Here is a 12,930-nt window from a genome sequence, read left to right on the forward strand (position 1 = left end):
TGAAAAGATGATGGGTAGGCAAAAGAGTAGATGTTCTCTATAGGAAGACTAATAAAGTGAAAGTAACATTTAAAAAATATTGCTATGCCTACCCACACACATCTTATTTTCCTCCAACCTTTTTTTCCTTCAATATTCTTTTTTTTTTTTTTTTTTTTTTTTTTTTTTTTTTTTTTTTTGCGGTACGCGGGGCTCTCACTGTTGTGGCCTCTCCCGTTGCGGAGCACAGGCTCCAGACGTGCAGGCTCAGCTGCCATGGCTCACGGGCCCAGCCGCTCTGCGGCACGTAGGATCTTCCCAGACCGCGGCACGAACCCGTGTCCCCTGCATCGGCAGGCGGACTCTCAACCACTGCGCCACAGGGAAGCCCATCCTTCAGTATTCTTCTCCAACATTTTGTTTTGAAAAATTTCAAACTAGTACAATAAACACCCATATTCCCTTCATCAAGATTGGCTGATTGTTAACATGTTGCCATGTTTGGTTTATCTCTCTCTCTTTCAGAACCATTAAAAAGTTGCAGACATCATTATACTTTACCCCAAAATATTTCAGCATATGTCTTCTAAGAACAGTGACATTCTCCTATCTCATACTATTATCATACTCAGGAAATTTAATATTTACTCAATATAATCCAACATATAATCCATATTCAAATTTTCCTAAATGTCCCCCAAATGTCCTTTATAGATTAAAAAAACCTGTTTTTAAAAATCATGAATAAGGAACACATTTGTTGTTGTGTATCTTTAGCCTTTTAATTCAGAGCAATCCCCCTAATCTCTTGGTATTGACACTTTTGAAGAGTTCAGGCCAGTTGCTTGTAGAGTGTTTCATGGATTTCTCTGTTTCTTTATTAGATTAGTTAAGCATTTCTGGAAATAATACTACATAGATGATGTTGTGTATTTCCCATACATCAAATTAGGAGGCATATAAAATCAGTTTGTTTCATTACTGGAGACATTAGTTGAAGTAATAGTCACCAGATTTCTTGGTTAAGGTGGCATTTGCCAGATCTCTTAACTGAAAAGTACCTTTTCCATTTGTAATTAAGAATTAATCTGATGGTGATACTTTGAGACCATATAAATATCCTGTTCCCCAACAACATTTAACCAATGGTCTTAACATTGATACAATAACCTTGCCTGAATTAATGATTACTTTGTAGATTGCAAAATGGTGAATTTCTAATTAGATTATTCCTTCTATATTTATGAGGTGAATTCTTTTAAATTCAATGTGTTATAATTCATTGTTGTCATTGTTTCGTTGGGCCTTTTGCTACTCAAATTTTCTCAAATTTGGCCAGTGGGACTCTTTCAAGCTGCTCCTGTGTCTTTTTGACATTTCCCTTTTAGGTTTAAAGCACTTCCTTATTTTTCTGGCACAAGATGTACCAGCATCACTTCATTCTTTTCCTGCCCCAGACCTGGAAAAAGCCATTACTCCAAAAAACCCAGGATCCTTTTAGTGGAAAATAGCACTTTAGAACCAAGCTCTGGGAGCCAGGGTTGAGATCAGGGTGCAAAACTTTAACTATATCTATTGGCAGATTAATCACACACTGGCTAAGACTAATGCTTTCTGGATATTTTTAAAAGTAAGACAGATTTGGGGAGTACCCTAGCAGTCCAGTGGTTAGGAGTCGGCGCTTTCACTGCCGTGGCCCGGTTCAGTCCCACATCAGGGAACTAAGATCCTGCAAACTGTGCCTTGGCCAAAAAAAAAAAAAAAGTAAGAGATTTTTCATTTGATCCTGCCTTACCTTATGGCAGGATTTCCCTTGTAAATACCCTTTCAATATCATGATGCTCTGCGATTTCAAAACACTGGAACTGACCATCTAGGCTAGGAGGGTTTTACTCAAATAATTATATACAGATTTACCTTAATGCTCACATGATCAATGTTCTCTCAGTTTAATGTTCTAGATAACTGGCTGGCAGATGGCAAGTGGGAATTATATGATTTTGTAATTAGACTATGAAAGATGACACACGAGAAAACAATTAGAGGGAAAATATTTACCAAAGGTTAACTACCCATTTATTCCAGGTGTATTTAAATTCAGTCATGGGAAGAAAAAGCACTTTAAAACAAGTTCAGAACTTTTACTTTTTTAAATTAAGCTTGAATTTGGATATTTTTTCTTAAGCCCTTTTCTGTTTTAATTTAGACTCAAGGGCCTAGCCAGCAATTATTGCAAGGAAAACTAAACCCAAGTTTTAAGTACCTTATGTTTGTAGAGTGCTTTAGAGTTGACAGGGCAGTTGCCCAGATCACACCTGTGAGGTGCGTGAGATTGCTCTGTCACTATACAGAGTTGCCAAGCCTTGAGTTTTAAAGGGACAGAATTAGAACAGGAATCCAGGGCTCTCTCCCTGGTGGAAGGGCAGGGAATGGGACGCCATCAGATCCAAGAGTCAACTTGGGAGCTTCTCACGGTTATTTTAGGGTCCTCTCTTTTCATAGTTCAAGTACCTTATGTAAGGAGGGTATTGAGTATTCTCCCTCTAGATGAATAAATGCTTTGTTCTCACAGGCACATGGGTGGGGGAGAAACAGAATGATGCACATGTGATATCACTTGGACTTTTCAAATAAGGTGTGTTAGAGAGATGCCTTCAGCAAATGCAAGGGGTCATTCCCCACCCTGTCCCACTGTCCTCTTTTAGGAAACGTGGCTGGGGTCAACCAGTCCCCTCTAAACCCAAGTGCCTATCTCAGTGAAATCCTTGACAACTGGAATGTTAACTTTGCCTTCAATTTATGGCAGGGTTTGGAAGCTCCATCTTTTGTGACTCCTTTTAACTGAGAGGACTAAGCCAATTTCCTGATGCATTTGAACAGAATCACATGAGAGACCCCTACTACATTACTGTGTTTTTAGGACCGACAAACTGAAAAACAGCTTCTCGGTGTTTTCTTTTTTTTTTAATTAATTAATTAATTAATTATGGCCGTGTTGGGTCTTTGTTGCTGCACATGGGCTTTCTCTAGTTGCCGCGAGCAGGGGCTACTCTTCGTTGCAGTGCGCGGGCTTCTCATTGCGGTGGCTTCTCTTATTGCAGAGCACGGGCTCTAGGTAAGCAGGCTCAGTAGTTGTGGTGCACAGGCTACGTTGCTCTGCTGCATGTGGGATCTTCCCGGAACCAGGGCTCGAACCCCTGTCCCCTGCCTTGGCAGGCAGATTCTTAACCTCTGTGCCACCAGCAAAGTCCCTTCTCAGTGTTTTCTGAAAGACAACTTGTTTTCCAAGGCAAGCCCTGGGTATAGTTCCTTCTCTACATTTTCTGGTCTCCCCAGTAAATTTCAAGGGCTGAGAGGGAGGATAACCCATCAGGCCTTTTTTCTGACATCGCCAGAATAGCAGGAAGACATATGTTGTTATGAAGGACATGTGCATCATTTATTTTCTCTGTTGTCAGTGAGAGGCAAAATAAGATCAGGCTCTTCTTCTCAGAGGATGTATGCCAAGTCTGTCTGCCAGGGTGTGCTTTACCTGAATGTGCTTGTTTTTCACAGCCAGAGTCGGTGGCTTCCTCCCCACAGTTCAGCGATCCTCACCTGTATGTGTGGAATGTGACGGGCAACAGACTGTTGCACCGAGTGGAAGGAGTGAGGCTGAAAACACGACCAGCTCAATGCACGGATTTTGTCAGTGTCAAAAGACAGCTTGAGATGTTGGCAAGAATGAAAGTCACCCACTACAGATTTGCTCTGGACTGGCCCTCAATCCTTCCCACTGGCAACCTGTCCACGGTTAACCGACAGGCTCTGAGGTACTACAGGTGTGTGGTCAGTGAGGGACTAAAGCTCAACATCTCCTCAATGGTCACGTTGTACTATCCAACCCACGCCCACCTAGGCCTCCCCGCACCTCTGCTGCACAGCGGAGGGTGGCTGAACCGGTCAACCACCAAGGCCTTCCAGGACTATGCCGACCTGTGCTTCCAGGAGCTGGGGGACCTCGTGAAGCTCTGGATCACCATCAACGAGCCTAACCGGCTGAGCGACATCTACGACCACTCTAGTAATGACACCTACTGGGCAGCCCACCACCTGATGATCGCCCACGCCCTGGCCTGGCACCTCTACGACCAGCAGTACAGGCCTGCACAGCATGGGGTTGTGTCGCTGTCTCTCCACTCGGACTGGGCCGAACCTGCCAATCCCTATGCGGACTCGCACTGGAAGGCGGCCGAGCGCTTCCTCCAGTTCGAAATTGCCTGGTTCGCAGAACCCCTCTTCAAGACTGGGGACTACCCGTTGGCCATGAGGGAGTACATCACCTCCAAGAATAGGCAAGGGCTCACGCGCTCCGCACTGCCTCAGTTCACCGAGGAGGAAAGGAGGCTGGTCAAGGGCACTGCAGACTTCTACGCCCTGAACCACTTCACCACCAGGTTCGTGATGCACGAGCGGCAGAACGGCAGCAACTACGACGCGGACAGGGACATCCAGTTTCTGCAGGACATCACCTGCCTGAGCTCCCCCACCCGCCTGGCCGTGATACCCTGGGGAGAGCGCAAGGTGCTGAAGTGGATCCGGAGGAACTATGGAGACGTGGATGTTTACATCACGGCCAGTGGCATCGACGACCAGTCTCTGGAAAATGATGAACTCCGAAAATACTACTTAGAGAAATACATTCAGGAGGCTTTGAAAGGTGAGGTTCGGGGGCTATTTCAGATACAGTGAAGTATGACATTCCCAGATAATATGAACAGAAGAATGAGGGGAACAGGCTCATTAATGACAGACAGTGTCAGCTCATTATGGGAAATTTGGCAAGTACAGAAAAATTTTTTTTTTTTTTTTTTTTTTTGCAGTAAGCAGGCCTTTCACTGCCGTGGCCTCTCCCCTCGCGGAGCACAGGCTCCGGACGCGCAGGCCCATCGGCCAATGGCTCAAGGGCCCAGCCGCTCCGCGGCATGTGGGATCCTCCCGGACCGGGGCACCAACCCGCGTCCCCTGCATCGGCAGGTGGACTCTCAACCACTGCGCCACCAGGGAAGCCCCCAGAAAAATATTTTTTAAAACCTGAAATCTTACACCCCCGAAAAAAGTGCCTAGACTCGTGCTGACTAGATATCATTAATACAATTGAGCTCATACAATATAGTCTTGTAACCAACTTTTTTCTTAATATCACATTATAAATGTGTTCTATGTCATTAAAAGTTCCTTGTTAACATTATTTTATTTTTCTCATTATAGGGATATATCTCAGTGTACTTAGCCACCTCTCTAATGTTTGATACTTAGGTGTTTCTTCAACTACTAAAAAATAGGTATCTTTGTATATAAATTTCTGTCTTCATTTCTAATGATCTCCTTGGGATGGATTCTCCAACATGGAATTATTGGATCATATATTATAAACAGCAGTGTTTGAGAGTGCTTATCTCACATACTCCTCCCAGCATCGGTTAATATCACATTTTAAAAAAATATTATTTTTAAATGTTCATGATCAATTTGTTGAAGCTGCAAAAGTCCCTAGAAATTTATTCATTTATTTGACAAATATTTATTGAGTACCTAGTATGGGCAAAAACTGGTCTGGGCAAAAACTATTCTGGGCACTATGCCACCACTGAACAAAAATAAAGATTACTGTCCTTTATGGAGCCTATATTTTTCTGGAATAAGAGTCAACAAACAAGTATAAGATATAGCATGTCAGGGGTGAAAAGGTCTGTGGAGAAAAAACAGCAGAGAAGAGGGTGCCTCAGGGTGGGAGACAGAAGAGTCGTTACAATTCTAAATAGAGTGGCTAGGGAACCTCAAAGATCCTCAAAGAGAAGTGAGGCAGCAAACCAATAGTTAAGGAAGCGTTCCAGGTAAGAGAAGAGCAAATGCAAAAGCCCTGATGTTGGAGCATGCCTGGCCTATTTGAGGATCAGGAAAGAGGTCAGGATAGTTAGAAAATAATGAGCAAGGGGGAAAAGTAACTGAAGATGAGGTCAAGGAGGTAAGGGAAGAGGCAAATCAGGTAGGGCTTAGTAGGCCACTGTAAGAACTGTGGCTCTGAGTGAAATAGGAAGACTAAGAGATTTTAAACAGAAGGGTGATATGCTCCAACTCACACTTTAAAAGAATTACTCTGGTTACTCTTTGTGAATACACTGTAAAGGAGCAAGAATTGAAACAGGGAGAATTGCACTGGTCTGGGTAAGGATAACAGTGGATTGGATCAGGCTATTAAGAGTGGAAATGGTGAGAAGTGGCCAGGTTCTGGATGTATTTTGAAGGTAGTCAAACAGGATTGGATGTGGGTATGAGAGAAGATAGACGATTCCAACATTTTGGCTTGGGTAACTAAAAGGATGAGTGGCCATTTATGAGGTTGGGGAACAGGTTTTTGGAGATGAGTTGTTTGTTGTGCAAAGGTTAAGTTTGAGATGTCTCTTAGACATCCAATTAGAGATGTCAAGTACGCTAACAGATATGAACCTCAGGTTCAGAGGAGAGGTCTGGGGTTGAGACACAAACTTGGGAATCAAGAGCAAATGGATGTATTTAAAACAATAAAGCTGAAGGAGATCACTAAGAAAGCAAGCATAGAGAAGAGGGCTGAGCCCTGAGAAACCAGTTAAAAAAAAAAAAAAAAAAGACTGAACAGGAGCCAATGCTGTAAAAGATAACTAGAGGAGGATGTGCAATCAAGGGAGGTTGTTGTTTTTGCTTATTAAGATACCAAAGTTATAGCATATTTATATGGAAATGATCCAGTAGTGAGGGAAAATACATGAGAAAAGAGAAAGAACAATGGAGCGATGTCCTTAAGTAGACGAGAATAAACTTGGTGAATGTGTAAGTGGAGAAGTCAGCTTCCTCCGGAGCATGAATAGGTCATCCATAGTAACAGGGGAGAAAGCAGAGTACCAGTGCAGATGCCAGTAGGTGGGTAGATGTGATTACAGGAGACTGAAGTTCTGCTCTGAGAGCTTTAGTTCAGCAGTAGGCAGGAAGGTCATCACTTCAAAGCAAGGATGACAGAGTAGGGTCTATCAGTTTGAGGACAGAAAGGTGTGAAAAAGTTGAGGAGAGGGCTTCACTGGTGGCACAGTGGTTAAGAATCCGCCTGCCAATGCAGGAGAGACTGCATCTTCATGGTCCGGGAAGATCCCACATGCCGCGGACCAACTAAGCCCTCGTGCCACAACTACTGCGCCTGTGCTCTAGAGCCTGCGAGCCACGACTACTGAAGCCTGTGTGCCTAGAGCTCGTGCTCAAGAGAAGCCACGGCAATGAGCACAGGCACCACAACTAAGAGTAGCCCCCACTCACCACAACTAGAGAAAGCCCACGCGCAGCAAAGACCCAACACAGCCAAAAATAAAAATAAATAAATTTATTTTAAAAAAGTTGAGGAGAGCTAGAGTAAATGGCTGGGGAAACCAAGTGTAGTTATTGGGCAGCACAAAGGGCACATCTGAGATTTAAAATCAGGCCAAATAGGCAAGATTTTTCTGCTTTTGACACTAGGAACAAAAGTAACAGTAAGTCCTTTGAGCTTCATGGCTCCAATTCTTAAATGTGCTTTTCCTCCAGGTGTTTTTGTTATTGTTATAGATCAAAGTTTTACTTCAAATTTCTTTTTAAAGTTATAGCATTACACATATTGTCATCTTAAGATCATAAAAGAATGTCAAAAAAACCTTTAATGAAAATCACATTTTATGGGCACGAGTTTCAGATTGTTTCAATGAAAACTAAATTCTTATTCAAAGATATTTTATAGTCCACTTATGATTAATAATGTTCATTTCTGATATTTTTCAGCATACTTGATTGATAAAATCAAAATTAAAGGCTATTATGTATTCAAACTGACTGAAGAAAAATCTAGACCCAGATTTGGATTCTTCACATCTGATTTCAAAGCTAAATCCTCAATCCAGTTTTACAACGAACTGATCAGCAACAATGGCATCCTTTCTAAGAACAGTAGTCCTAGATGCAGTCAGACTCAAAGAAACACAGAGTGTATTGTCTGCTTACTTCTTGTACAGAAGAAACCACTGATATTCTTTGGATGTTGTTTCTTCTCCACCCTGGTTCTACTTTTATCAATTACCATTTTTCATAAGCGAAAGAGAAGAAAATTTTGGAAAGCAAAGAACTTACAACACATACCATTAAAAAAAGGCCATGAGAGTTCTCAGCTAAGCTGATCCTACCATATTTGTCTGCATGATGGAAAAGTTTAAAAATTCACTCCAGTTCCATACACTGGTAACTTACAGAAGATACACCTATACTGTAGAAAAACAAGTTTTGAGATATTAGTGATAGCCAAGGTAATGACAATAGATGTCTCCGCTGTGTGGTTCAAATTTTCCCTTATGTGTTAACATCAGTGAATTCAGTTCTTGGATCTAAGGTAAAGGCTTCCCTAGAAGGTAAGGTATGAGGAATATCTGATACATTGTTTCATGGAGTTTGATGAGCTGTTTCCTATCATTATTCTACAGTTTTTTTGTAGGAATACCAATAGCTACTTATGATTAAAGAAATTGTTTTGAAAAAAGTGCAACTTTGTTAACTCCATAGCAGAGATTTAACTCTTAACACAGGATAGTCAGTGATAAATTGTCACTTCTAACAAGGTGCTTTCCTCTTTGGTCAGGGTGTTTCTCAAATGGAAAGAAAACAGGGTAAGTAGTGCTTGTGTATAGCCAGTTACAATATAGACTGTAGCACATCAATCCCTTAGTTTTTCTCAATAAAAATTAAATTAAGCACTCACAAAACAACTAATTTTGTGAGGTCTCTTTTTCCAGATGATTTTTTAAAAATAACATTTAATTTCCAAAACTCATCTTATGTTAAAGATCAGATGACTAAGATTAAAAAGAGGGCTTCCCTGTGGCGCAGTGGTTGAGAGTCCGCCTGCCGATACAGGGGACATGGGATCGTGCCCCGGTCCGGGAAGATTCCACATGCCACGGAGCAGCTGGGCCCGTGAGCCATGGCTGCTGAGCCTGTGCTCCGCAACGGGGGAGGCCACAACAGTGAGAGGCCCGCGTACCGCGCTAAAAAACCCCAGCTAGACCCAACTGCCTGTGATGACAGGGAAGTCACTCAACCTCACCGTACACGTACAGCAACTTCTTTAGACAAATTGACATTATTCTTCACTTGAATTTTCTGAGGTGACAAGATGTATCATACTTAGGAAAATTAAAACATTCTAAAAAGACGAAAAGTTTTTAATTATCAAGTTACCAAAGGACCATTTATCCCATGACTTGCTCTCTCCCCTGAAGTGCTTCACTGTTCTGACACATGCACAGAGACCTGTAGACTGCAGCCATATCTGGACCTCAACTGTGTCTCTTTGGACACAATTCAGAACGTTGGTGGTCTGCATAAGTGGAAACTATTCTTACATTGCAACTTTTGAAACTAGGATTAAGCAAATTCTTAAACCTGAATTTGCAGTTTGACTTTCTTGAACTCTATGCTTAATATTCATTCACTGTATTCTCAATGTTGGAAGAAAACCTGAATCTAAACCCATTTATACACATTCTTTAAGTGAGTCGGTATTTAAATAACTAACCATTGTCTACTCTCCTGAATTTTGACTTTAAGAGTCAAAGGAGGGACCCTCCCTGGTGGTGCAGTGGTGAAGAATCCACCTGCCAATGCAGGGGACACAGGCTCAAGCCCTGGTCTGGTAAGATCCCACATGCTGCGGAGCAACTAAGCTCGTGTGCCACAATTACTGAGCCTGCCTTCTAAAGCCCGCGTGCCTAGAGCCTATGCTCTGCAACAAGAGAAGCCACTGCAACGAGAAGCCCGAGCACCACAACAGAGTAGGCCCCGCCGCAACTAGAGAAAGCCAGCGCGTAACAAAGACCCAATGCAGCCAAAAAATAATTTTTTAAAAAAGGAGCAAACACTCATTTAAAAAAAAAGACCAAACGTAGCCCAAAATAAGTAAATATAAATAAATCTTTAAAAAAAGTCAAAGGAAAGCTCCTATTTCCTACATAACTGAGATACTAATTGATAACAGCATTAAGTTTCAAAGATACAAACAACAATTCGTCAATTCAAACTAATGCAAAAGTGATGAGACATCAATTTGCTATCTCTGGCTGGCCAAATTCAAATAGTAAAATTTGGCAGATGTGTTCTTCTATTCTCCTTGTTCCAACTGCACCCCTCCTTCAAACTTAGCAGATTTTAGGTTATGCAAGGAATTTTTTGTATTTTCTTTTTGAGAACCACTTAGTTATTGGGCTTGAGGCTATACACAATTACAATAACTAGTCAATTATTTTAATTTTATGGATTATCAGTTGAGCAACTCATCAACTCTTTAACCTCTAACGTCCAAGGTTTTGAAAGAAATACATATTCAGTCATAGGAATAACAAAGCTTTAGAATTAAGATTTTGCTTTTATGGTCTCTACTTTGTGTTTTGACTGAAGTATCTTGTATTCATTGTTTGTAACTCCACTAAACAGCATTATTTTATGTCTTTACATTTAGTGCTTAAGCTTGACTTATGACCCCCCCTTTTTTTTTTTTATTTTTGGCTATGTTGGGTCTTCATTTCTGCGCAAGGGCTTTCTCTAGTTGTGGCAAGTGGGGGCCACTCTTCATCACGGTGCGCGGGCCTCTCACTATTGTGGCCTGTCTTGTTGCGGAGCACAAGCTCCAGACACGCAGGCTCAGTAATTGTGGCTTACGGGCCCAGTTGCTCCACGGCATGTGGGATCTTCCCAGACCAGGGCTCAAACCTGTGTTGCCTGCATTAGCAGGCAGATTCTCAACCACTGTGCCACCAGGGAAGCCCGACCCCCTTTTTTAAACTTGTTGCCTTGCCATAAATTCTTGCGAATAGTAAAGTCCCTAACCCAACGCTTACCTTCTTCCCTTTTTTTGTGGCCACTTGGGAATTATTTTACTTTTTTTTTTTCCTTTCTAAACTCTTTTTTTTGGCCACACCATATGGGAATTAGTTCCCCGACCAGGGATCAAACCCACCGCCCCCTTAAGTGGAAGTGCAGTCTTAACCACTGGTTTAAGCCATCATCGTACCAAGTCCCTAGGTAAACATTTAAATCTGGCTCATGATCAATTATATTTACTATTCAGGTTTTTCTTAAACTCATTTTAAAATCATAAAGGGTCAATTAGGAACTGTTGATAGCTTTTGACAGGGTAAGAGCTTTAAATTTAAGCTTTTCTGAGACTTGGAAGAAAATCATCTTAAAATGTAGCTTGTGTTACTTTGTATATTGTTACATTACTGTTGTATTCAATGTAACCTTTCACTATAAAGTCTGATACATATGGAAATACCACAACTATGGTGTTTAAAGAGCCTCTGGAAAATGAGGTCAGTACATTGTGACTAGGTGTTTAATTCTCGATGTAATTTATTCCAAATAAACCGGTTTACGCTGATTATTTATATTCAACTAACTATCTGGTCAGTTTTAAGAACTGTGGAATGTGAATGGGTTTGGTGTTGTAAGTGGGTTGTGTCCCAACACTGCCTCCCCCATCCTCCCAAACTGTGTGCCAACTGGGTAACTTACTCCTGAGTATGTTTTCTGATTATACAACGTGGACTCCTACACCTCAAAACTGAAAAAACACACATGTGCTTATCCATAGTAAACACAGAAAACATGGAGGTCTTCCCTGGGGAGAACTAGACTTTCATTTACCACACCCAAATTACTGAATGGAAATAACTCCTTAGCTACAACCAGACTGCAATAGTAATGCTGTGAAGGTCTCACACCACCCACTTCACTCTTGGAGAGCATCACACTTACTCCCACAGCTGCTACTACCGCCTATATGCTGACACTCTTCAACAGTAACACCTCTCTATCCCTCTGCAATATTGCCACTTGGAAATTACTTCCTCAACCCTCAAATTCTGTCAACACCTTCCAAAACATCTTTCTAGTCCCATTACTATTACTGAATCTGCATAACTTTAATATCCCTGGCAATCTGGGAACCATTCACTCAGCAACACCTAAATGCCAGACATTTTTCCAGGTTCTTTACTTGGAATATCCCAGTGTAGAAAGGATAGAAAAGACCACAACCTCATGAAGGTCAGACTCTAGCAGGAAAAAAGCATACAATCAATACATAACAAAGTAAACTATTAATATTACATTATAAATACAATGGACAAAAACAAGTTTAGCAGGGTAAGGGTATGCTAGGATGGGCATGAGGAATGAGCACAATTAATAGGAGGGTCAACGTAGGCTTCACTGAAAACACTGGACTATAGACTTCAAGATAACCTGTCACTCCAAAGGGAAAGACAACTTGAAGGCTTTAAGGCAGTGGTACTGAGGAGCAGGAAGGTCAGCTCAGTCAGTGTGGTCAGAAAGGTTATGAGGGAGTTTGAAAAATGCATTCTGGCTACTATTGAGAACAGATGGGGGAGGGAGGAGCAAGGGTGGATCAGTTTAAAGGGTTTTGGCTTCATCTTCTAATTGTGAAAAATTTCAAAACTTTATGCAAATAGGAATAGTATAATGAATCCCCATCATTCAGCTTCAACAAATATCAATGTATTGAAACCCTAGACCTAGAACCCCATCCAATGCCTACCCCAAACCTCATCTAAAATATTTCAAACCAAAACTTGCATTTACAATTTCATCCATTTCATACTTAACCATTGTTATCAAACCAAAGATTATTAACTCAATATAAAAATTAATTTCACTTATCTAAATGAAGATCTTTTAATATCCTTATGCTCCAAATGGGTTTTACTTTTCCTTGCTTAGGCCCTGAACATACCTTACTTTGAAGGCACAGCCCACAGATTTTTCTAACAGACTAGACACACAGGATGTTAGAGAAATCAAACTTGAATGTTAAGTTTTGCCTGAGAAATCAGAAAGTTGGAGTTT

At 41.4% G+C, this 12,930-nt stretch overlaps 1 protein-coding gene across 1 annotated transcript in view; it reads left to right on the forward strand.

Annotated features, from left to right (window-relative positions):
• Positions 1-8,614, forward strand: part of KLB (klotho beta) — a 35,677-nt gene extending 27,063 nt beyond the window's left edge. The window contains 2 exon segments of the mRNA XM_032633073.1: positions 3,535-4,678; positions 7,801-8,614. Of these exon segments, the coding sequence (XP_032488964.1) occupies positions 3,535-4,678; positions 7,801-8,192 (1,536 nt within the window). The 3' untranslated portion in view covers positions 8,193-8,614.
• Positions 8,615-12,930: the final 4,316 nt, after the last annotated feature.

This window comes from Phocoena sinus, chromosome 5 (genome assembly GCF_008692025.1).
Source record: "Phocoena sinus isolate mPhoSin1 chromosome 5, mPhoSin1.pri, whole genome shotgun sequence".
NCBI classification, from domain to species: domain Eukaryota; kingdom Metazoa; phylum Chordata; class Mammalia; order Artiodactyla; family Phocoenidae; genus Phocoena; species Phocoena sinus.